Below are 27988 nucleotides of genomic sequence, written 5' to 3'. Positions count from 1 at the left end.
AATTTCTTCCTCCTTAATTTGTTCTGTGATTCATGATACTAGAGACTTCTTTGTCAAGGAATATACCAACATCTATTTTAACTTGTGAAAGTATCTTTCCTACTAGAGGTAATATATTGACTTCTACTAGAGGGAATTCATCGCAACTTTAAAATGGCATTTTGACTAAGGTTTGTAAAAAAGCATAGGGTATGGGGATTTGATTACTCTTAATCATTTATTGTTTCTTTGTTTAATTGGCTAGAAGAATCGATTATTGTTTTGTCATAGTGAATACATGTTGAATTACAAACCTACCTTAAGTTCTCGGCTACCTAAACAACTTACTATATTGTGAGCATTGGACATATTCCATGTTCCTCTATCTGGCCAAGGTGTTTTTGCTATTTTTAAGTGTTATGCTGTACTAGGTGCTCATGGTTGGTCAACATGAATAGAGGTTTCTTAACATCATTTGTATCACTTGTTTTCCAAAATAGTGACATGTATTTTCTCATAACTTGGTGGTTTTTTGTTAAGTTCTCTCCCTAGCTTGAACCACTAAAAAGTGTGATCCATTGGACAATCTTTTTTTCTACTTGTAACACAATTGGAGATAGAGGGCGTCCCTATTCTCCAACACTAACTTTAGTTCTATAATTCTTCTTTTAGGTCTAAGCTATTGACATTTCGACGTTTGTCTTCTTGTGCCGGAGCTTTGTTGTGACGTTTTCACACATCACCCCATTGCAAATGGGGACCCCGTGGTTTTCGCTTTTAAGGGTAGTGTTTTGGTGTCTTGAGATTTGTCTTTGGTCTCTTGCCTTCACAAATGAGTCCATTTTTTCAAAATTTGGAGGAGTCAAGAAATCAAGAAGAAAGAATGATCAAAAGAACTTTTTGATGGTACATATGTGCTTAGACAGGTCAAAGGAGTAAAACCGCAATTTTTCGGGATCAATTTTGACAACTTCCTATTTTTTGGGAAAGTTGCTTTTTGAGAAGTTTCATTTTTGGCATTTTGGGGCGAATCCAGGAACCTGCTTTTTGGTTCTAATTTTTCTAAAAATAGAAATTTTCTTTTTTTCTTTTCCCAAGGTCATGGGTAGTTTTTGAGTCAGAGGAAATGTTCATTCTTAGGAATGTTAACGGAAGATGACACGAAAAACAACTAAGTATGGAGTTTTGACAAAGAAATTGTTGATTCCAAGTGAAGTTCGCCTTGGACATGGAAGAAAGTCTTGATTCCAAGTGAAGTCTGCCCTGGACATGGACGAAATTCTTGATTTCAAGTGAAGTCCGCCCTAGCATTAAGAAAATTTCTTGTTTCCAATCAAATCCTGTCCTCCTAGCATGGAAAATCCTTTTTCCAAGCAAAATCCGCTCCTAGCATTCAAGGAAATTCCTCAAGCAAGCACGAAGTCTTCCCTAGTGAGGATAGAATTCGGCTAAGTGTTGACGAATGTGAAAATTCAAATCAAGACATGAAGTTCACAAGCAAGAGAAGGTTCGACTTGGTGTTCAAAACAAGACTAGATTTATTTCCAAATACACAAAAAGTTAAACTAGTAAGAGTTCACCTTCTTTATTAGCATGAGCATTGGTGTTTCATTTTCTCACAAATCACTTCTCAATGCTGAAAGTTTAAGTTTGGGAAATAATTTCTTTCAATGTTCAAGGCAAATTTTGAAGTAAAAGACAACTTCTAGGAGAATTCTAGGCCAATTTTTATGCTTGGAGACAAAGTTGAAGGCGATTCCTTAAAAGCAATTTAAGGAATTTTCTCGAAATTCTCAAGTTTACTAAGGATTGAAGGCATTTTTTTCCTTTTTTCTTTCAGAATTCCAATTTCTTTCAGGCTAAAGACAACTTTCAATTAAAATTTCTAATTTTCGAAACTTGCAAGAGAATTTTCATTTCATATTCTTCAAATTTTACTCAAGACCATCTTGCTTTTTGCACTTTTTTATGCAGATTCGAAAGCAAAATTTTCACAATTAGACTTTTTTTTTTCTAACTTGGAAATTTTCATGTTTTTCAAGTGGTAGATGTCGACTCAAGAAGGGATTTCCAGATAGGTGCAAATGAAGTTCAATAACAAAGGAGCAGAACTTGAGTCCAAGATTGTGATAAAATGGAAGAAGGTTGAAGATACCAAACTTGGCCATGTGGGCCTCGAAGACTTGAAGAAAAAAAGGCAAAGAAACATTCCTAAATCCTTAATGATGACTTTGGTCCTGTTACAAAGGAGCAGGAAATCTAGGAGTTATATGATTTCAGCACATGGTATCACACCTTGGTGGCTAGAGGAGAAGTCTAGGAAAAGATGAGGATTGATGGTGCCAGAATAGAAGAAACAAATCAAAGTAGTCCAAGACAAGATCTTCATCATAGTTTCCGATGTGCTTGAGTAGGAAATAGTTCGACACAAGGACATGGATGTAGAGAAACTAAAAGCCAAAGTTTAGAAAACTTCTTCACTTCTACAAATCCAATCCAAAAGCAAAATTTAAGCAAGGCATCTCCATTGAGGATGGTTTTCGAAAATTGGAAATAGATTGGACAACGACTTTTGCCACATGTGAAGGTGTGATGGACTTGATGCAATACAAGACTGACATTTTGCCAAGTGTCCCAATGGAAGAACTCGACCCCACAATGACTAGGTTCATTGAATTTGTTATTAAAGAAAAGGATGAGGGATGCCTAGTTCTAGAAGAAAGCTGGATTTAATAGTTGTTTATTTCTCATTGGTCCGTTTTGGATAATTGTTGTAGCTTGCCTTATTAGAGTTTAATGTTTTAATCTTGGCCGTTGATCTTGGATCAATCTGGGCCGTTGCTTTGCAATGGGGTGTCTATATAAACCGTCCTCTCGTTTGTAAAGGAGATTTCAAAGAAAATGTTGTAGTGATACTTCTTAAGTAATAGACATAATGAAATACAAATTGAAAACACTGAGAGGGGGGGTGAATCAGCATTTTGGACAATTAATAACTTGAAATAAAAAATTAGGAGCATGCAACAAGAGAGTCAAGGAATCAAAATTTTTATCAGGTGGAAAAACCAACAGGGTAAAAAACCACGACAATATATGCTTCCATAAAAACAACTGGGCACCAACCCAAGTACAACAATGAGCTGCAAATCACATACAAAGCACCAATTTGAGAACAAAAGAGGCTCCAACCCCTAAGTAGAGCTTCAACTCAGTAGAAACAATCTTCAGATTTTAAAGAAGTTACAAAATAAGATCACCGTTTTATACCGAGGTGTATAAAACACTTAAAACACACAAACCATTCAATAGAGCTTTTCTCTATGAGAAGACACAATGTAAGACCACTTTTAACACAGTCATAGTTATGAATCTTCCTCTCTTGTGAATCAATAGTGTACACACTGGCTTGCTTCACTCTTCATTTCAAATTTTTCTAATAGGCAATCGACATAGTTAAATTACATTCACACCCTTGAAGAAAATCTTACATACTTGAACCAACTCTCGAGACTATCTTCTACCCTTCTTCATTCAATACCCACCCCTTGATACATTTTACACACTGGATATAGACTCTTCAAAACTACAGAAGAAGCTATCATTCTCAGATTTTTTGACATTTTCCTGTACACGATATATTGTTCACGGTTTTGAGAGTGTAACGTCTTTTCTGTAGAAACCAGAAGTACGTCGCACCAAAAAAACCTTCTTTATCCTGATATATATCTCATATAAAGCTCATGATTTTTTAAAACGCACTTCGAGAATATATGCACTCGAATTTTTACCCTAGTCTGTCTGAAGACAAGGCACCAAGACACAAGCCATAACAAAAAGAATTATAACCCGCTAAGCTCAAAAAAAATATATGTCCACCACAAATAAGCATTTTATCTTTTTCGACCAGCAAAAACTTTTGCCGCACTTACACATCAAAACAAAAATTCTTCAACTCGAACCAACTTCACAGCTGCCCACGCATAGTAACGGCTTTGTCAAAATTGCAAAGGAAAATCGCTTTTAAGTTGGACAATTCGTCTGAGCCGAAAATCACCATCGTATAAGAGACACCCCAATAACGCAACTCTTATAAATGAAGACTAATGCATTCCAAACAAGTGTCAATCTTTTGCTAGAAACATGTCAGTAGGCGGTTTATTAAAAAAAACTTCTATAGCAGATACATAACAGTTGCAAGCCTCCAGATTTTGAAAAATGAGAGAATATCTGGAAGAGAAATACCAACTCGCAGTTCTGACACTACCACACCTGAAGAATTCAAAAAGAACTCCTTATATTAAAAAAAAAAGGCTTCTACTGCCACTTTGCACTATTCAACACAGGGACACAAAAATTGAAGCATATTGGAAAGAGTACTCAGAATAAAACACGACATAGCCCCTTAGAAACCACTGACATAACAAATGTAATTTACCTAACAAGTGGCACAATCAGAAGTAAAGAACATCGATCTACATCAATTCAAACACAAGTCATTGACTGGTATAGAAAAAACGATCTATACTTGACATCAATGACACCATTCAACAATCTCCCCCTGTCATTGATGGCAATCAAAACAGTACCAAGCAGAAATCATGAAGCTGCCCCTGTCACATTGCTCGCCGTTTGACATCAATGACTCAAAAAGAACCTATAAGCTTTGGTTTTAGAAGAATAACCTAAGAAGATACCCTCATCTGATCTAGGATCAAACTTAACTAGATTATCATCATCCCTTTTAATATGACAAGGACTACCAAAAATCTTAAAGTATTTGATTGTTGTTGGTTTACCTTTCCACAACTCATAGGGTGACTTGTTATATTTGGCTGTTAACAAATCTTTGTTTTGGATATACACAACTGTGTGAACAACTTCTCTCCAAAACGCAGCACTAACCTTGGCCTCATTCATCATGCTACCGACCATCTTTTGTACAGTTCTATTGTTCATTTCAACAACACCATTTTGTTGTGGTGTTCTAGGTGTTGAAACTTGTCTCCTAATTCCATGTTCTTCACAAAAACTCACAAATTTGTTAGAAGTAAACTCACCACCATTATCAGAGTGCAAACACTTAATTTTTAAATCCATTTCATTCTCTACTAAAGCTTTAAATGCTTTAAATTTTTCTAAGGCCTTTGATTTTTCTTTAAAAAATGTAACCCATGCCATACGTGTGAAGTCATCTATTAACAGCATAAAATATTTTTCACCTTGCAAGCTTGCTGTCCTAGTTGGTCCACAGAGATCAGTATGGACTAACTCAAGTGGTCTGGAGCTGGACAAGTCTTTGGATTTAAAGGTGGTTCTTGTTTGCTTCCCCATCTGACAATTTTTGCAAATAATATCTGCTGGTTTCTCTAGTAATGGAATATCTCTTACAACTTCGTTCTTGCTGATTTTAATAAAATTTTCAAAATTCATGTGCCCAAGTCTCCTATGCCATAACTAAGCTTCATCAAACTGACTTAAACAACACATCTCACTGTTAGAATCATCAAGGATATAAAGATTGTTTGCTGCCCTTGTAGCATTAGCAATAAATTTTTCATTTTTGTTTATAGTACAACAATTTGAATTAAAAGAAAGATCATATCCTTGGTCACATATCTGACTTACACTTAACAGATTGTGTTTCAAACTTTTGACATATAACACATTTTCTACTTTTGTTTCACCATCATACAAAACAAGAGTGCCTATATCTGCAACTCTTGTTGAAGAACTACCTCCAAACTTGACTTTACCTCTGTTGGTTGAAGATTTTGTACACCTGGGGATGTGCAAAATTGTGGTTTCAGCCATAGTGTGTGAGTATGATACTCTCCTAATTTAGGGAAGGCTCCCCCTATCTACAAACTAAACTAATATGGGAGGGACAACAGTCTTTCTTCTTCTTTCAAGAAAAAATATACTCGTTTCTATTCATAGAAAAGTAATAGCAATTGGAAATAAATGACAACAAATATAGAAATGAGACTTGTTGGTAGGATTTTTGGAACATAAAGGGAAGCAAAGTTTCCATGAAAGCACAAAGATATGTGTCACATCCGTGGGACGGGAAAACATAAATGAAAGCACAAAGTCTTCAACACTTCTACTTTGCTATCAACCTTCTCAAAATGATAACAATGTACAACACACAACAACTCAAAGTCTTTCTATATGATGCACTTCTCCTTACATGTACAAGTCTTAAAAATAGAAGCAACACAAAGTCTACAAGCTATCTCCCCACTTGAGCTTTCCACACTAGCTTCAAATATGATAAGCAACTTAAAGTCTGCAAGATCAAGTCTGAAAACCAAACATATAACTCTAAATACAATTAGCAGCTCAAAGTCTGCAAGATTGAATTTAAATCCTTTTTGAACAATAGAACAAAAATCACAATCAATTCCAGAAAATATCGTCACATAACAACTTGAATTTGCACAAAGTCTCAACACAACTTGCCTCTTTTATTGAAAGCAAATTGATTTACATCTAAGCTCAAAGTCTTAGAGTGCACATACAAACTGGAAAAAATTTGGTTAGATTGCCAAAAGATTAAAGATTACAATAGACCCCCTCAAGTATTTATAGGAGAGGAGCCTTGAGAAAAAGGTGGGAGGATCCTAACTAACTTGAGAAATTCTCTCAACCACCATGACTTATTCCAATTACTAAGATTTATTCAAAATTACAAGTCCTATTCTAAATTGATTTGTAATCAACTTACTTGTAATTACAATAGTGCAAGTGATAAACTTGCAATTACAAAGTTGTTTTTTTTACATGTAACTTGTGAAAACAAAATTACAAATGCATAATTGAAATTATTCTATGTGCCCGAAGACACGACTCTAACTACATCATCCTTTGTCTGTAATGATCTTCATGCTGCTACAAGATGTTAGAACTTGAAGTATTCTGGATTGTGTTGACATGTATTTTGTACACTATCAAACACAGAATAAAATACCTAAAGGGTACCTTATCCTCTCTTGAGTAAAGCCTTCGAATGTTGAAGATGTCGCGAAAAGGATCAATCGGGATGACTTCAAGGTTCTTGTATGTAGGGTCTCTACGTGTGGATAAGCTCTCTGTGGTATGATGTGATTTGCTGGAATCACAAGGGGACTTACATTCGATGCCTGAACTTCTGATCTGCTTTGAACATTTGCTGGAACATAGGCTCTTACTAGCTTAGATTTGAAAAAAAGGAAAAAAAGAGGAGGGTGAGGAAAGAATCTAATCCTAATACTAAGGAATGTAGGAGCAATGATTGATCTTTGATGAAATTCTAACTAGGTCTTGCTTTGACATCGCAGGACCATCTCCACAAGGCTAGTGCGATCTTCGAAGGAAAGCTTTGTGATGTTCAAATTATCACTGCAGGCATAGACACCATCAGGTTGATGCATATCAATGAAGAGGTGACAATTGAAGTTAAGCTTAAGCTGAATGATTCCAGTTGACTACACAAGGCAAGTTTGCAATAAACAAACTGCTAGTAGTATGGATATACGAATTCCACCATCAATCAAGCACATTTCTTCCACTCATCTAATAACATGAAATCAAATATGAGAAGTATAAAGACCATGCAAATTGTCGAATCGACCCATAAATTTCACCATTTCTTCAATGAAGTTACAAGTCTTTTACAACAACATCTTGGCAACAATCTTTGCCTTCTTTAAATCTCTCAATTGCATCCAAGGCATAAAACATCCTTCGTCCTTCCCATCCAAGTCAAGTTTTGACATAAAATATCAAACAAATAGGAGAAACTTGAAAAAGTGGCACGGTCCTTCAGTGAAGGACAGGAGCACTTTTTGTCATTTGGGTTGATTTACTCCTTTGTAGACTGCTTAAATTCTATTCAATGGACAAAACATGCCCTCCTTGATCTCTTCCAATCATAAAATTGTCCTAATCCTGCAAGGACAGTGCAAATTTGAAAATCAAGCTCCGGTCCTTCAGTGAGGGACAGGAGCGATTTTTGTCCTCGAGGCCAAATCACTACAATTTTCATCTCAAATTTCCTTTGCTAGGGAAGATTTCATCTTACTTCATGCTATGAATAAAAGTTAATGTCCAAAAAAGGTCTAAAAATTGTGCATATAAAGAAAAGCGCTCTGGTCCTTCAGTGAGGGATAGGAGCGAATTTGACCTTCTAGGCAAAAACTTCATCATTTCATTGTTTTTTGATCAAGTCTGGATGCTCTATCACGTTCATTTCGTCCTTCACCATGCCTTTCATGTCTCAATTTAACCAAACAAGGCGAGGAATGGCTCAAATAAGTATTTTCGCCCTGGTCCCTTGGTGAGGTACAGGGGCGCTTTGCCTTGGTCCCTTGGAGAGGGACAGGAGCGAAATTCGCTCTGGATCCTCAGTGAAGGACAGGAGCAAAATTTGACTTTTTGAACTCTCTATCAGGACAATTTTAATGGAATATAACATTTAAGTATAAGTATAAGTATAAGTATAAGAAAGAAGAAAGATAGAAGGAAAAGTATATAACTTTCAGGATGTTTGAGAGTGGTTTCAGACCTCCAGGAGTTATATTGCAAAATCTAGTTTTTTGAGGTTTTTCAGTTTCCAGACTTAGTCAAATTTCAGGATTAGGACATTCCAGACTTAGCCAAACTTCAGGATCAGAACTTTTAGACTTAGCCAAATTTCAGGATCAAGACTTTCCTCCAACAGGACCTGCTATCCTATTGATCTCCCCGATAGCACTCAAAATGCAAAGGCTAACTAACAAAACCCTAAAAGACCAAAAAAACAAACCCTAAAAAGCAAAAAAAAGCAAGGGTCTCCATTTGCAATGGGTCGATGTGTGAAAACGTCACAACAGATCGGTGAAGACATCTCGAATCGGAACAAGAACTTGCACCGTTGATAGTCTTTATGTCTTTTGCCAACGAACTTCAATCATATTTTCACATGCTTAGTGTAGTACCATTCATTCAGGAGGGAAAGAGCTACCTTCCTCTTTTCATGTAATGACCATCTCTGTCTTGAAAGCATTCTATAATTTTGATCCATGAATTGTTGTTTTATCTCTTCTTTGTATCATCCTCCAATCTTGAAATGTGCTTGCAAAATAAGGCCCATGTCTTAATTTATTGATTTGGTAGGTTGTGTGTGCAAACAGGACTACATAGGAAGGGATAAATTGATGCAAAAATGGGCTCACAAGTGATTTTCGGGTTTTTGAAACTTCATCACATGCGTGGAAAAACAAAAGCATTAACTTACAATTGTGGAGAACAAACATGCAACTTCATATGTGTAATGGGTATCCACAAGTTTTGCACTTGTAATTGGACCTTTAAGACTCATTTTGAAGTATTTTTGAGTGCATTTTGGACAAAGTTCGGGTTTTGGAAGGCTGACTGCAAGTGAAGACACAATTGCAATGGGGTTTTAAAATTCCGACTGCAAGTAGACTTTGAATGGGAAAAATGGATGAAATTGGAATGAATGGATGAAATTGTGTTTTGACATGAGGGCAAAATAGTAATGGCAAACTTGGAAAATGAGAAAAAGTCTTGTTTGCAATCAGATTTGTAAACCCCAAAATCAAATGAATGGGAAAAATCTGAAAGAGGGGAAAATCATGCAAATTTACAAATTGCATTCAAAGAACTTATCCATTTGGGAAGATCACTTAGAAACCCGAATCCTTGGTTGGTCAAAGGCCCTAGACCAAAACAAATGAGCTTGGGAAGAACTAAAATGCTCCATAAATAAACATGTTGAAAACCCTTGGCAGCCAAAAACGGATTTTGATTCAACCTCCTTCAAAAATGACAACCAAGGAGGAGAAAGAAGGGGTCAATATGCCTAGCAAACCCATGTATGGAAGCAAAGGGATGAATTGCTTAGGTTAGGAGACCAAAAACGCCTCCATACATGCTGCAAAAATGGATTGAAAGGAGGCAAAAATCATGGCAAATGAACAACAAAACGCCTTCCATTTGGCAAAAAACGTGGCCCAAGATGCAGCAAAAACACTTCAAAGATGACACACCTCCCTCATTTCATGGATTCTCCCACAAAAATTGGATTCAAACTCTTCCAAAATTGAACTCCTTGGAGGGAAAGGCAGGTCGGGTTCTTGGCAAGAAACTGCAAGTGAAAATGCTTCGCAAAAGACATGTCATCGGGTTTTAAAAACCTTTCTACAAGTTTTAAATCTTTCACTTGTCATCACCTAGGCAAATTCGGGTTTGAAAGGAAGAAGAGCAAAAAAAAAATAACAAAACAACTTGTAATAGGGAAATAAAATTCCCATTACAAGTTTTAAAAACATAAAGGAGCATAAAGACTTGTAATAGGGAAATAAAATCCCCATTACAAGTTTTAAAAACAACACAACTTAAATAATAAAAGACTTGTAATAGGGAAATAAAATCCCGATTACAAGTAAAAGCAAAACATAAAAACTTGTAATAGGGAAATAAAATTCCCATTACAAGTAAACAAAAGACATTAAAAACACTTTAAAAACTTAAAAAGACTTGTAATAGGGAAATAAAATCCCTATTACGACTTAAAAGCACAAAGTAGGAACTTGTATGAGAACTTACAAGATCTCATTAAACTTGTAATTTTAAATTCACTTGCAATTTGCCTAAAAAGTTCCTACAAACAACTTAAAAGATAAAAAGGGGAAAGGGGAAATAAAAAGCAAGTTACAAGTTACAAGTCTTTTAAAAAGTTCACTTGTAATTGCTAGAAAAAACCCCTACAACACTAAAACATAAATAAAACTCTAAACTTGCAAAGGAATTTTTTTTTTCCACTTGCAGTCCAGAGAATAAAACTCGATTTTGAAGGAAAAACATAGCAGACGAATTCAAAACGCGATGAAATTTGAAACATGGATCAAGGAAGAACCGAACATCAGTCCTGTTGAACAAAAAGGAAAAAATTTGCCTTGAGAAGCATGCGCTAAGAGCAAAATCTTCAACCTGAAGTGACTGCTTTGAAATCCGAAATTGCACAAAAAACTAGGAAAAAGAAGGCCAAAAGTCACCAAAACTTGGACAATGGTGGCAAAGACACCCCCCAATGATTTGACACTAACAAATGTGACTTTTGTACCTCGTAGAACGTGCCTTGTAGACAAAAACAACACATTTAAACCAAAATTTTGTAAGGGTTGTCACATTTTTGAAAATTAAAAAATGAGGACAACAACCTGTTGTGACCATTTCACACATCGCCCCATTGCAAATGGAGACCCCTGCTTTTTTGCTTTCTAGGGTTTGTTTTCTAGGTCTTTTAGGGTTTTGTCATCTAGCCTTTGCATTTTGAGTGTCGCCAAGGGGATCACTTGGATAGCAGGTTCTGCTTGAGTTCGGTGAAGTTGGTGAATGATAAAGACTGGAATGTCCTGAAATTTGGCTAAGTCTGGAAAGTCTTGATCTTGAAATTTGGCTAAGTCTGGAATGTCCTGATCCTGAAATTTGACTAAGTCTGAAAACTGAAAACCTCCAAAAACTAGATTTTGCAATATAACTCCTGGAGGTCTGAAACCACTCTCAAACATCCTGAAAGTATATATGGAATATAACTTAAAGTATAAGACTTATACTTAAATGTTATATTCCATAAAATTATCCTGGCAGAGAGTTCAAAAAGTCAAATTTCGCTCCTGACCCTCGAAGAAGGCCCACAGCGAAAAATCACTCCTGACCCTCAGAGAGGGCCCACAGCGAGATTTTGATTTCCTTCATTTTGCAATGGAAAAGGACTAAGTTTTGAGCATGAAAGGGAAATGAATGACTTTCTCCACCCACCTGAAGAAGTTTTGGCTAGAAATGATGAAGGACCTTGTTGAAAACAGAAAAATTGCTCCTGACCCTCAGAGAGGGCCCACAGCGAGAAATCTTGTAGGGGTCATTGCTAGCCTTATTTGGTCGACTTAAGATGTCAAAGGCATGGTGAAGGATAGAATGAGCATAATGAAGTATCCAGACTTGATTGAAGATGATGAATTGAATGAGTTTTGCCTAGGAAAGATAAAATCGCTCCGGACCCTCACTGAAGGCCCACAACGATTTTCTTTGTGTACACATTTTTGGACCTTTCTTGGACATGAATTTTTATTCATAGCAAAGAACAAGATGACATCTTCCTTAGCAAGGAAATTTCGAGATGAAAAGTGAAGCATTTTGGTCTAGGTAGCAAAAATACATCATACCACAGATAGCTTATCCACATGTAGAGACCCTACATACATGAACCTTGAAGTTTCTCTGATTCATCCTTTTCGCGATATCTTCAGCATTCGGAAACTTTACTCAAGAGAGGATAAGGTACCTTTAGGTATTTTATTCTGTGTTTGCATGTGCGTAAAAAACACATCAACACAACCTCCATTCATTTTCTTAAGAGTAAGGAATTTAATTTTGTTACTTGTCATGTGTTTGGAACAACCACTATCAATGTATCATATATCCTTCTCATTCTGAGCAAGAAGAGCTGTCTGCACAATTCATGCTACTTCAGGACTTAACTATTCTTTCTTCTTCTAGACTTCCATATTCTTCTTCTCTTTCTCTTCTTTATCCTCCTTCTTAGGCAAATCTTTCAACACACTTTTATGGAACTTTGCAGAATGACCAAGGTTATTGCACTTGTAACAAACAACATTATAATTTCTCAATGGAGCAAAACAATTGTGATTTATAAAACTCAAATTTCTTTTAGGAAATCTTCTACAATTTGCAGCCTTGTGACCATAATAGTTGCAAGAAAAACAATAGCCATAGACGTATGCATTGCTCTAACTCGTCACATAAGCTTGTCTAGCATTAAAGAATTTGCTAAAGTTGTCATTTCTGGTTTTAAAGGCAAATACATCATTGGGTTTTCTTTGTTTACCTTCAGCAGATTTGGAGCATTGACCTTCATCATGGCCAACTCCACTCTTGTCAAGGGACTGCTTTTGAGAGTTCAATAAGTCATCTAGTGACATAGCATTGTTCTGAAAGGTGTTTTCCTTGTTGGATTGTTGAGATGACTTTTCAAGATTTCTTAATAACACAATTTCTCTTTCAAGTTTCTCACAAGTAGCCTCCTTGTCTTTGTATTGTTTTATGAGGTCTTCTACAACCTTTTTACTTTCTTCAATCTGAATCTTCAGATCAATCACTACCATTTTCACTAGCTTCTAGAGCCAACTTTTTCTCTGAAACTTTACCATTTTCTTCTTGTAGCAACAACTTGAGATTTTAACTGCCATTACAACTTTTTAACTGCCATTGTTGGTTACTGCTCTTTTCATGATAATAGAAAAGCAATATAAGGTACTAGGGCTTTGAAAGGTCAAACACTATTTGAGGATGGGCCATGCATGTATTGTTACGCTGGGTGAAGTATCTATGATTGCATACTATGTCATTCCTATCTTTGCAAGCAATAATCTAAAAGAAAGTTAAGATATTATGTAATGCCCACCAAAATACCCTAGAGAAATTTGGCAACTACATACTAATTTTTTTTTTTATGAATACAACACATAACATCACTTAAGCAATGCAATGAGCACACATCAACATTTAAATGTTACGAACATAGAATAATTCACTTAAACTATTAATCAACTACACAAGCGGAATATAATAAATCATTACTACTAAATCCCTAGGGTATCTCAACGCCATTACTTAATCTACCTACATAAGCAATAAACATTTACTTTCTTTCAGATCAATACCTAATAATCTTAATCATTATTCAAGCATAGGTGCAACATAGCAATACTTAACACTCATGATATGCAACCTACGTAACCATTCATTTAATATGAGATTCTATCTTTCAATGCATAGCTACTTCCCCTTTTTCCTTAGGTTCATTTTATACACCAAGTCCAAATGTTCCTATTACCCTTAACCAACCTTCGACTATTATGATCATCATTCACATACCAAGATTAACGCTTACATTGCATTAACATCATTTCCATTTAGAATTAACTTTCACATAACTATTTATGATTCTATGCCCCTAGCATGTCCATGTCTTAATCATGATTCCTAAAGTACATAATGCAATAATCACAAAGTCTTCCTAAACATTTAATCCATGGCTCATTTAATACTCATAAAATCTCTTATGCTATATCAATTAACCAACAACCTAATTTATTTGATTCCAATAACATCTTATTACAAATCTAGTGACTTCATGAATTCAACTCAACACCACTTAAGATACAATATCCTAAATCCATAACAACTAATAGCATCCACCAATTGGAGTTATAATCTTAATCCATAACATATAATACAATCTAATCCTTTCTTGAAAGACAACATTCATTTTACTGTCTACCCATACACATACTAGTAATTTCCATTAATAAGATTAGTAATTCTTTCATTAAGAACATTCATACAATATTTTCATCAGAAACATTCAATTACAACCCAAGCATTATAACATTTCAATCCTACCATTAGATCACAAACTATGGGGTATGATACTCTAAGTTCAAATTCTTCAATCCCAAATCATAACCATGTCCTAAGATATCTTCTATCATTACTCATACTTATACATCCTACCAAGGCATAGCATTTCTCCTACTTAAAGCATTAGTTAAAGACATCATTCCTAAGCTATTACCATTATCATAATATTTGTACAATTTTCCTTTTAACATGACTCATCATGAATACAAATTGCATCATTTTATTCCAAACAATAATTACTTATTTACATCTCATGCATCCATTTCATTTAATATATAAATGTTTTTCAATACAACTTAAGGTCCATCATTACAATCATATACTATAACCCAAGCTATCACTATAACTAGAACAACATAATCATTTCTCATGAGCATGATTTCTTTACAACCATTACATGATAATTTCATTACATAAGTCACAACATCGTATACACTCTTGCTGCAACAATAATCCATGAACTATTTGAAGAAGCATCCTCGTCCATGCAAGAAGAATCCAAAGATAGGAATATCGCAATGGTTAAAAAACACCAACCACCCAACCATGTGGAACCAAAGGAGCCAACCCCTCGTGCTAGGAGATGACACAAGGTCCTAATGCACACTCTACATCTAGGTTGACACTTAAAACCAAAGAGACTAAACAATACAAGGACACTCAAGCAAGAACCAATCACAAGAAAGCACAAATAGAAACTCCTAGAGGTGCACAAATCAAAAAGGCATGAATACATCTCAAGCAAGGATACATGTAGGAGTGGAGTGTCATCACATGCTATCTTACCCATAATATTGACAACACAACTCTTCAAGGCATAACATAACCTCGATAGACATTTGGAGCTATTTCTACTCATGAGAGAATCAAGGGAGATTTGACTTATTGTCTTCACGGCCTTTTCATGCTTATCCTAAAATATCCTCCCTAGGATCTAGTCATGAGGCACAAGAAAGCACAAATAGAAACTCCTAGAGGTGCACAAATCAACAAGGCATGAATACGTCTCAAGCAAGGATACATGTAGGAGTGGAGTGTCATCACATGCTATCCTCCCCATAATATTGACAACACAACTCTTCAAGGCATAACATAACCCCGATAGACATGTGGAGCCATTTCTACCCATGAGAGAATCAAGGGAGATTTGACTTATCGTCTTCACGGCCTTCTCATGCTTATCATAAACATCCTCCCTAGGATCTAGTCATGAGGCACAAATCAATTAATTATCTTGTTAGGTGAGTCCTAGTTACCCAATCCATCTAATTTATTATTAAAGTTATCACTTGTTTACTAATAGGAAAACTTCCAATGTGCCCTGGCGATCTAGATGGGAGGCTTATCAACTGTCCACCTATCTCTCATGATCTCGGTCATCACATGGAAGTCCACTCCACCTAACATGCTCCCAAAACAACAATAGAGAAGTAGGAGGCTCTAAATCAATACAAATCTGAAAACCAAAATCATCATTATGCAGCCATCAACATACACATAAACTTGAACATCCAAAAAGTCATATTAATAGGTAAGCAACCTTGAGCCTCATACTTGAAATAAACATCAAGTCATAATAAGGCAATCAAATCTTCATCAACATGAAATAAAAGATAGCAGCAAGGTGCATCAACTTGTTGGTCCAAAATTAATATAATAACCCTCACAATCATGGCTCATCAACATGAAAGGAGAAACCTCAAGAACACATAAGGCAGGCATATCCACATACCAAGATGCAAAAATCACATAAAACTCTCAAATCAGATAAATGCCAATACTGGAAAACATTTACAAACTGTCCTAAAAGCCTCTAGTACAAGATCAGATCCGAAAAGAAAGACAGAAAAAGAAAAGCAGGTAAGAATACCTTTACAGGACAAAACAACACATACACCACGCAGTACAACACTTTCACATAACAGTTTAGCGTTTTTACATTACTGTTTAGCACATATGCAAATAAGGGCAACGCTTTTACACAGAGTGACATCACATTAAAAAATAAAGACAACACAAATGCAACAAAGGGCAGCGCAAATACAATTAAAGACAACGCATTAAAAAGATTAGCGCATTTACATAAATACACACGGAAAAACTCAGAATTTACGGAAAAGAGTAAAAATCAAACTTTAAACATAAAGCTTCGAAAAATATATACATAAAGTCGCCCAAAACAATAGATTTAATAGGCACAAATAGAATAAATGATAAACTTGTATAAACAAAGATTTAACCAAAACTTCTTTCTTGACAACACACACAGGAAACACCAGAAGAACAAATACAAACTCTCAACAACCCAGAATACACTCACCGATCTTCATAATCAAAGAAAAGAATTCAAACACATCGTCACACAATACAAATAGAACCAAGGAAGCAAGGCTAAAGGGAATGAGCCTTGTCATAGCCGTGAATGACATTTACAGACAATCCAGAAATATAAATATTTCCCCACAAACTATAGACTAAAACTTTATAATAAATTTATGCATTTAAATTTTTCCTCTGAAACTATACAAACTGTAAATTTATTTTTCCCAAGCTCTCACATACAATCTGCAGACACGGTGCATACAGGAAACTGTAAATCAAAATACAAAAGGGAGAAAAACATCACCAACCCGCAACCCGTGTGATGGGAAGATGCTGAAGAAGAGCTCCCCAAATCCAAAAGCCAAATCAACAAGCTCCAGTAACAATCCAAGCCAAAAAACCAAAGGAAAAATCTTGCAGAGAAAATTTTACGGAGAAGAAAAGCCAACTCGAAACACATCATGGGAATGAAACTAAAAGGCCAAACAATAACTAAAACCCTAGCCTCTAAATGGACCAATCAAAATATTCGATTCTATAATATATTTTACCAACCGCCACCATATAATATAATTTTACCTCCCTTTTTGAATTCAACCAATGAGAGAAGAGGGTAGGCAAGATAAATATAAATCATGATTATACAACTAGGCGGGAATATTTATTATTTTATTTTAAAGTGCATTTATACATCCCACTAAACATAAAAGTCAAACTAATAAATAAAACATCAGCCACAATTAAATAAATTAAATGGGGTAATTAAATTAAATAAACCAAAGGCTAATAAATGAATTAAAGAAGCAAATAAATTTTAAATACCAAATAAATATTAAACCATAGATGATTAAATAAATAAACAATTAAATACAAATAAAGGTCAAATCACAAATATCAAATAAATATAAAACCACATCATAAGCTAAACAATAAATATTAAATCATCACTAAAATAAATAAACATTAAGTATCAAGTAATTAAATACCCAAAAGGCCAATAATCTGATAAATTAAATTAAACATTAGATAATCAAATAATCGAATCGCTATTAATCAAAATAATTAAAATAAACATTATTAACTATTTAATATTGCATTGATAATCAAATAATTAGTCTCAACATTAATAAACACATCATCTCACATAATAGTATAAACCAATCAATACTAGCATAGTCACAACACAGAAGAAACCAAGCTTACTAATTGACATGGCGACTTACACCAAGACACCGACGACTCACAGTGAACAACTTAGACCTAGAGTATGTGAGGGGAACTTGTGTCAACTTTGAACCACATGCCATTGGGATTTAAAGACATGGTCAGGCCTATGGAGCCAAGTGGAGTCGGTGTTTGGTACTTGCAAATCCTGCATCCACAAAACAATGATACGACATATGCATATATATATATTATAACAGACAAGGGTTAGAGAATCGCAACGGCACATCCTACTCGCAATGAGTGATGTGACATTGTCTCTATCCCGAAGACAGTCATACAACAATCAAACACACCATAAGATCAACTCATCATAGATAATCATTAAATATGGTCAGTGCATCAAAACATCATCAAGTGCATGGTTAGTATAATTCATGAATATAGTAAGGCATGTAAAATCCATCAAGCATATGAACACATATGATCCATCAACACTTATATTCATCAGATCACATGATCAATAATGATAGTACCATCATCAATATAAATCATCAAAATAACATATATCCACATAAGTCATCAGAGTATTATATCATCCAATAATGCCTAACATCATAATGAGTATCTGCAATGTAAATAGAGTCACGATCATAATCTAAAACATCATAAAATAACATCTACGATTTGAATAAAGTCATAAGAAATCGTCAAAGTATCATCAATATGTCTAAATAAGTGTTATTGACGCATAGATCAAAAGATAAACTGAGGAGGGACACTACATATTATCACTTTGAGAGATTAATACTCTTCCCACAAAGTTTTTGGTGGGAATTTGAGCTCTACTGAAAATGTTGATTGCATCTCTAACTATTGCAAAGAGTCAAAGCAAGTTTTTGAGAGACAATCAGCTGAATCTACCAAGGGTATCTACAAACCATTTTTGAGTTCCACTCATGCCCATCTTCTTTCTAGTATTACCACAATGAAGACTTCTGAGAATGAGGCACATGGTAACTTCAAATGTTTACAAGTTCCTTTTATTTCCTTTATAGATTCACAACATCACCATGGAACTACTCAGTTTTTACTAGGGTTGGAGAAGGTTTTTAAAGCAAGCATTGGTAATTCATCACCACATTTGGGAAACGAATGGGACATTAATGGTGCAGAGCACCATGTCAAGCATGGCCATCATGAGGCCACAATGAAGATCAAGGAGACATTTATGTTGTAAGGTCAATCTTGACTAGTTGATTTTGTAATCATGGCTAATAATGCCATTTGAAGTTATATTGTTTATGTATTGAGTCATTTTGTAATGAGTTGTCATGTGAGGAAAATAATGTCAAAATGAGTAATGTAATGGGGTTCAATGGGTAGAATAGGTTTTTAATGAGTATTTTAAGTTTCATAAGGTCTTGTGTGACCATATTAATGTAATAAAGTTGATTAGATATTAATGTAATAAAGTTGATTAGATATTAATGTAATAAAGTTGATTAGAAAGTGCCAAGATGGAAAAAGGTTAAAAACTTGTCAATTGACAACTAAAAGTGTCAATTTGACAATAAATTAAAGTTGTAAACACCCACAAAGTGGTTGAATGGGTAGTTAGGAGTTGGTTTTCGGTTCCCATGAAAGTAAATAGTTTATATATACTTGAAATGATAAAAAATGGGGAGAGTTGGTCAAAATTGATTGACAATATAAGTGTTTTGAGGTTTGAGCAATGAATACACAGTTTTCCCTGCAATTTTGATAAAAAAATCTGAACTTGCAACTGCTGTAATTTCCTTTTCACAACATCTTTTGATCTGATTCTTTTTGGAGGTGATAGGGAAATGTTTTAACTTTCATTTGGCATTGGTTTGAAGGCTTAATCAACTGTTTTGTACGTTTTATATTGACTGTCCTAAAACCAGTCATTTTGGACAGCTTTACAAGGGTTGGAAGGTCATAATGAAGAATTGACCCATTCCACTTTATGTATCTACTGTTTCTTGTGGAATGGGTCTGGAAAGTTGTAATATAGGCTGTTTTAACATTCTGAGTGCAGGTATGGCCATGGAGATGTGATGGTGAGACCCTAGGGTGAAGAGTGGTGAGGAATGGTATGTTGAGTAAGTGGAAATTTGGTGCCATGTATGTGTCTAAGTGAAACCATTGAGTGAGTGGGTGTTTTTATGCATGCTGTAGTTTGTGCAGGTCATGTGGATGGTGTTTGATCCATTGGTTAAGTTGTGAAGTGTTTGGAGGGTGTGTGTATGTGAAAGCCCTAGTTTGTAGGCCTAAAAAGGAGGGTTTTGTGTTTGGGTGATTAAATGAGCATTCACTGTCTAAACCCTAGAAAATTTGTTGATTTGCATCCTTTAGTAAGATTGTTTTGGGGTGTGGAGTCTTGGTGAAGAGTTTTTGAGGTAGTTGCTTTGTAAAAGTGGGCTAATTAGCTTAGTTTCAAGTGTAGCAAGGTGCTGATCGGTACAGTTCGTCCAAAGTAACTATACCTGAGTTTTGGATATGTTTAATAACTTCCAAATGGGTGTCTGAATAGGTAATTTGTTGGGCAAGTGTTTTGAGAAAGTTTTGAGTTATTATTGAGTTACCCGATTTGGAGGGCTAGTAGGATTGAAGCCTATCCTTGATTGGGTGCATTGAGTAGAGTCTAGGGAGTTGGAAGAAAGGCCTTGTTTTGGGATCTTGTAATTGATCCTAGTGTTGCAGATTGGAAAAGTGATGTTACATTTGAGTGTGTGATCAGATATGGTGAGTTGAATGAATCTACAGGTGGAGTATTGTTTTGGAAGCCTTGGATAGGTGAATGTTGCTACAAACCAGAAAAAAAATTGAAGAGTTGTAGTGTGATTGTGGGAGGGTCCATAATGCTCTGCATCAATTAATGAGCATGGAAATGAAATATATTTTGGATTTGATATAGTGCTATGTTCAAGTAATGGAAGCATTTGAATCACCTTTGTGCCTCGTATGTTATGTTTGTTATGCTTATGGTAGACTTTGAGGCATCTCTGTCCACAGGTTGGTTGCATCTAGTATTGTGCATGATGGGATTCTGCATGTTTTTGTTGCAGAACCTTAATCTCAACAAAAGAAGTTCTAACTTTAGTTTGGTACTTTTACAGTTATAGACAATAACGTCGATGGCTTCTCCAATGGGTCATTGAATACCGACACTCGAGGATTTTGGTTCTTTGCATGGATTTTCTTCATTTGTTTCTGCAGCTTTGCAGAGTTCTTCCACTACTTTGAAGTTATCATTGTACTAGTTCGGGAGTTACGCTTTTTAGGTTAACCGCCATGTTCTGGCTATGCATACATTTTGGCAATTAGACCAGTCAACATTATTCAAAACAAGATCTGAATTGGAAGTGCTTTTCCATGTCATACTGCATTAAAATTTTGAAGATAAAAGGACCAAATGGACATTTTTGGATTATTAGGTTTTGTTTATGTGCTATAATAAGTGGCTTATATTTACATGATGCTTGTGTAGTGTAGCAGTTGGGTTTTCCCTCCCTTTGTCGTGTAATTTCCTTTCTTTGTAATGTGATACATCTTTTCAGAAGATGCTTTCCTATTATTTGAGTGATTTGCTATTGCTTGAATCTCTATTTCTCTATTGACTACTCTTCCAATGGTAGAACCCTAACATCAAACAAGCAACCAAAGCTCCTGATGTTAGTTGAGGTTTTCCCTCCCTTGACCTAAATAATATTGGTCCATTTGTGTCCTCAAGAAATAGAAAACCATCAAGGAGGGAACTAATACTTTTCTACTCTTTTGGCTGGCCGAGGAGTGTATCTTGAAGTTGAATCTTTTCTTTTGAATATTTATGTAAATCTTATATGAAAAATTTCCTTCACAAGGATATTGATTTAGGATGATTTTTAACATTTTTAAAGTGGGATTCTGTTTGGAGTACCAATGATCAATGATACTTTTTTGTTGCCACTCATAGAGTTTAGGATTTCAGTTTTCCCATTGCATTAAACTTTGTTCACATCTTAACCCTTTAGGACCTTAATGGAGTGGAATGTCAATTACGTTCAAGAGATAATATTGTATGATAATATGTATTCAAGTTACAGAGATAAGTTTATATGCATTGATTTATACTAAATTAATAAATAGCTACTGTAGAACATCTAAATAATTTTTATAAAATATATTTTTTCATCTATAATACACTTAATAAGTGTTCTGTAATGTCCCCTACTTGATCTATTTCAATATACTAAAATTGATTGATATTCTTCAATTGGTTATTAACAAATTTCTTATTTATTTTCCTCATTAGATGATTAATTTCATTATTCATAGTTTTTAATATAGATATCAAACCCTGCTACTACTTCAGTTTTAAGGGAGAAGGGTCTATGTATGTTACCAAAGCGCTTAGAGACCAAATACAATAGGTTCCCTCAACGTTTACAGATCCAAGCCCTTACCTATCTTGGGTCTATACCCTCGAGGCTCATGGGTCACTGATCCCCACCATATCTTGGGTCTTAACCTATTGCTTGGATTTAGACTGCCCCCCTTTGGAACATCTCATTCCCTTCTTCTTAAATACTGACAGTAATAACATGATTTAGACTATAAGTCTATAAGTATACTAATTTCTTATGTATTATGGATATATATGAAATTAAGTATGACTGCCATACATATTGCAGTCCATATTAATATTACTATTAATTCTGCATAAGAACATTAGCAGGTTTCATATATTAAGCATACATACTCCCCATGCATACCACCAAGAACAAAGATGTTACTACTTGTAACTTAATAACAAATCTGATCTTATCAATCCATGGTGATGTTATTGGATGCTTTGATTCGTTTCCTTTATATCTCTCAACGTGAGGGAGAGGTCACACCTCTTCATCATGTATACCTTTTGGCAAGAGACACACCCTTTCACCATTAGCACCCTTTGAAAGAGTGTAACTCTTCATTATTTCTGCCCTTTGAAAGGGACACAACCTCTCATAATCAGATCTGCACTTATTATTTAAATCAGATCTGCACTTCTCATTTCCCAAATTATTCCCCCTCCCAAATGAGGTTCTCTTCTCCCTTTTATATCTCATTGTTGAGGGAGTCGCAACTTTTCCTTTCATGTCTTTTGACTTTTCATTAACTTAATTAATTTTTAATTAATCATATTTAATTATATTATTTTATATTTTAATTTAATTTTATTATTACCATTTATTATTAAAATTTATTTCAAAGTGGGGACATTACATGTTCCCTCTTATGCAGTTTTCGAAATAAAGTTTTCCCAGTTAGCATTGCAGCTTTCAAGACTGATGCATCTTTTTCAATTTCTAGGTTGATGCTGTTCATGATGTAGATACAGCAGATAAGCCTGTGGGTGCTGCAAACATGTTCACTAAATGTAATACCTTGCATGGGCATTTGAAAGGAAGTGAACAGGATTTCAGAAAGGAAAAGGATATCATTTCTAGTGAAAGCAAGGATGAAGGAGCTTCAGGGTTTTCCTTTGGAAGTTTACCACATACAGAATCTAATTCAATGGAAAATAACAACAGCAAAATTCAAAATGGAGAAGGAGACAGTCAACATGCATCAGATTCAAAAAAAGTTGACTCAGAGTTGGCAGTAGGTGATGAATGTGATGATGTTTTCGACATCCCTCCAGAGGCGCTACTTTTTGAAGTAAGATTTCTTGAATCAGAGTTCTATTTCTGTTATTTTAATATGAATCATGTTTTGAAAAATTCTACAATTTAGTAAGGCTTCAAAAGTTTGGCATACTGAGATCTAACATTTATTATCTTCAAAGGCTATGCAGGTTGTGTTCTGGAAACTCAGTTGCTATAATCCTTTTATCATGTATCTTTATATCTGTTCTTTCTCAGGGATTGTTAAAGGTGGTCAGAAATAATTCTGTGTTTTACTTTTTAAAGGTGTTCCTGATGCCAATAGGATGTATTTTGAAATGTTATTAATTTTAGTTATTGCTCCAGTTGGAAAAAAATAAATATTGAACTGTGTTAGTGTATATATCATCAATCATGCAAAATAGAGAAGCAGAGATGGATAACACAAATGTTTCCAGTAAACATCATATAGTTATGAGTAAAACACATCCAACTCCTGTCAAAATAATTTATCATCTGTGTGTGTTATATCCCTACAAGGAGTATGAGAACAAATTAATAATATTAGAATGCAAGGGAATCAGGTTGCGAACTATCCAACCAAGTAAGGAGCAACTCAGATGACTAGTAAATAAGGACATCTATTTATTAGTAAAATATATTTTGAAGACACCTTCTAAAACTTTTCTCCTTGTCATAAAGCAAATCTCTTGAAATCCTTCTAAATTTTTTGACACGAAGGGTATTCATTGCACTCACAAGGCATTTCTTTGTAGTTTCAGAATTGTAAACCTATGGGCAGCAGCATCCTCTGTTTTCACACTGCTTGATTATTTCATTTTTATCCATATTTTTTTGAAGTGGATGACCTACTTGCAACAATTCCACTTGGTGACCAAGTATAATTAAAAAGGGGCACGACAACAAGGCTGCAAACTACGTTAGTGGATAATTGGTCCATGCGTTTGTTACCATGCTAGAAATATGTGTTTTGATAACTTTTTTGACTAGGGACCATTGCAGACAGTAGACAAAGATTTCATCTAGCCTTTCATCATGCTTTCACAAGGTACACCTATTGTTACCATGCTAGAAATATGTGTTTTGATAACTTTTTTGACTAGGGACCATTGCAGACAGTAGACAAAGATTTCATCTAGCCTTTCATCATGCTTTCACAAGGTACACCTATTGGTCGATTTTTAAATGTCAAATGGACTTCCTACACATTTAGACATCTTTGCATTGGTTAAGCAAGCCCCAACAATGCTTGATCTCTGTAGCACATTTTTCCAAAATGTTAGGTCACTTTAACATGAAATTGCTTGTTGTACTTTAACAACACCTCTAGTAGCCTCACATGAATGAACATTGAGTGCCACATTAAGTCCTACATCTCTTGTTGCATTGCCAAGACCACAGAGGCTTTGGGGCTTTATACTCCTCTAGTGGTACCTCAAGGGCCTTGGGAGTCAATCAAAATGGATGTTCTTAGTGGAATTCCAACCACAACCAAAAGAACTTTGTGTTTTCTATGGTTGACAGGTTCTCCAAGATGGCCACATGGTTACCTACAAGAAAACCATCATAGGATCAAGCATTGCATGCATCTTCTTGACTCATTTGAGGCTCTAGTGTAGGCTATTGTTGCTCGTTGTATCTAATTGCAACCCAAGATTTGTTAACACTTTGTTTGGCAAACTCTTTGAACTATGTTGGATACAAACTAAACCATTTCATAGCCTTTTGCTCCCAAATGACAAGAAAACAAAGGTGGTCAGCTTCACATTGGTTCAGCTTTTGGTGGATTCACAACAATGTGCTTCCACACACATGAGATGCCAAGCTGCATAAATGTAGGATGCCTACAAGAAAGCGCTACAAAAATGTGTGGAGCATTACCTTTTTTCCAAACACATCTTTGGTTCCAACTAATGACACATCTTGACATATTCTACCTTGCACTAGCGACATCCATGGAATGGAAGTCAATAAAGCACAACACTTCATTTGATGAATCAATACCATCAATAGGTGAACAAATTCTTCTACACAATCGCCCATCAGGTACTTTGCACCTTTTAGGTTGGCAACAATATTTGGTTACATCTTCAAAAGGAATGTTTTTGTAGATCTTTTTGCAAGATTAAATCACTATGCTCTAGTCCTTAAACCATTTTTTGCACAATTAGTGAGAACTCAGTTGTCCTTGGTAGTCTTTAACATGGAGCTACTCAGACCATACTTCTCTCCGCTTCTAGGGTCAACACAATCTTCACATCCCATAAACTTGGATCCTGCTTGTGTGAATCCAATTGTTTGAGATGTTATCAGATACCATGATGATCCATACTTTGGCACTCACCAATTATTTTGAACTATCAAGATTAGGCAATATATTGATTAGGCTAAGTGGTATGAACTATGGGCACAATTTGCTTAACTTAGGTCAAATGCACTGGAAATCATTGCTTCTAAAGAAGGTGCAAATGGCAAGCATAGCCACATGCACAACTTTAGTCCTTTACATTCACATAGCTTGCACACTTGCTTCCACTCAACACATGCTACATAGTCTTTATAGGAATATATGCATCATTGTTTCATGTAGAGCAACTCTGTGCATTGCTCTATATAGTTCTCATTTATCTTTATGTCTTACTCTCGCATGTTATTTAATGAAGGGAGGGCCCCTAAAATTCTTTGGTAGTTTGATCAAAAGTCTGGCTAATGTATGTTTGTACAATACCACTAGCCTGCATAATGGAGCCTTCCAAGTAGTTGCATATGTTCTCACCCTATTTGATCAATTCAAATGCCATACATCTTTGACATGTGGCTACTCTTGCACCACATAAGCATGCCAAACAACTAAGAAGATGCATGTTCAACATTTGGTAGTATTGTTTCTTGTGCTACAATTTCCATCATGTGGGTTTGACACTTAACACACTCAAATCCACATGTAATGAACATCGTAAGAAGACTTGGATGTGGCAAGCTAATTTTTGACTCAAACTCAAATCTGAGAAATTGAAGAAAGCATGAAATATAAAGATTTAAAAGGATTTGGAGCTTTTATCATGCACACTTCAATAAATTAATTTAAAAACAATAAAGTAATCAAATGGAAGCTACTAGTAATCAATGTAAATTATGTGTATTAGTGACACCAATACCAAGGGTTTTTCTTATGCTTTATCCTCTACCATGGCAATTTGCTTGATCAACTTTGCAAGGTCCTTGCTGAAAATGGGATCCTTAGCATTGGTAATTCAATCTGAATGTGGATCAACTCAGTTAGAGCAACGGGTGATAGTTTTTTTTTTAGCATTTTCTTATGATAGTGGTGAAGGCTGTGATGAACATATAGATCAACACTAAAAGATCAACTCTACAACTCCCAAACCTGCATAGAAACCTGTCATAGAAAGAGAGAAGCGAAATAGCTATGGAGGCTAGAATTCAGAGATCCAGAAAAGAGGAGTTATATTGATTGTGCAACAAGAATGCAATTCAATAATTACAGTTGTTATGAAAATACAAAGAGAGAATCCTTATAAGAGGATACTCGAAACCCTAAAGGTGAAAACCCTAAAGAATTATAAGATTCCTAAGTTTAGCTTAAGCATAGAGTATAATAGACTAATAATTAAATAAATAATTATTAGCTAATAAAAGATAACTCTTAACACTTTTGTATTTTAATTTTAATTTTTTTTTTATTCTTTTGAATTTTAATTTTGTTATTATTATTTACCATTAAATTCTATTTCAAAGTGGGGACATTATGATCCACCCCACTCAAGATTGCTTGTCCTCAAGCAATAATCATGGAATGCTCAAATAATTCTCAACATGAAATGGCTTTAGAAACGCACATGGAATAAACATGTTGGAAACATACCAGGCATGAATCAAACATGGAGCATACACATGGATATATGCAAACACGGAGCATACACATGGATATATGCAAACACGGAGCATACACACAAATACATGTATTATTAGATTCCTTCTTATTGACTAGAATGATTCATTGATTCATGTTTACATTACAATATGGCTGGATCAAAGCTCTGATACCAAATGTAATGTCCCGCACTACTTATTTTGCTACATTAATTACATATTAAATAATTATGGTTGCTCATAGTACAACTGATATTGTTATTAATCAAGCTTTAATCTTAGTCCCTTCTAATTCTCAACCTTAGATGGGGATTTCCTTGTCTAGGATGTGATGACACCACCTCCATAATGCAGCCTAGATTGCTTGAATGCTATGGGATTTGACTCCTCTTGGTTTCTTCATTTTTAATAGGCTTTATCATGACTTCAACATATTTTTCTGCTTCCTCTTCTGATGTTTAAGACGA

The 27988-nt window shown here is 35.1% G+C and overlaps 1 protein-coding gene across 3 annotated transcripts in view; it reads left to right on the top strand.

Annotated features, from left to right (window-relative positions):
• LOC131042656 (uncharacterized) overlaps nt 1-27988 on the top strand; it is a 278257-nt gene that overhangs the window by 227440 nt on the left and 22829 nt on the right. For all 3 annotated transcript variants that reach the window (XR_009105286.2, XM_057975978.2, XM_057975977.2), the window contains one exon: nt 23314-23661. Coding sequence is in view for 2 of the 3 variants with exons in the window: in XM_057975978.2 (XP_057831961.2) it covers nt 23314-23661 (348 nt within the window). In the remaining variant the exon portion in view is untranslated. The remainder of the gene's footprint in view (nt 1-23313; nt 23662-27988) is intronic.

Source organism: Cryptomeria japonica, chromosome 3 (genome assembly GCF_030272615.1).
Source record: "Cryptomeria japonica chromosome 3, Sugi_1.0, whole genome shotgun sequence".
Taxonomy (NCBI): Eukaryota; Viridiplantae; Streptophyta; class Pinopsida; order Cupressales; family Cupressaceae; genus Cryptomeria; species Cryptomeria japonica.
The sequence above is the reverse complement of the archived record's forward strand: the minus strand, read 5'-3'. Positions and strand labels throughout refer to the sequence as shown.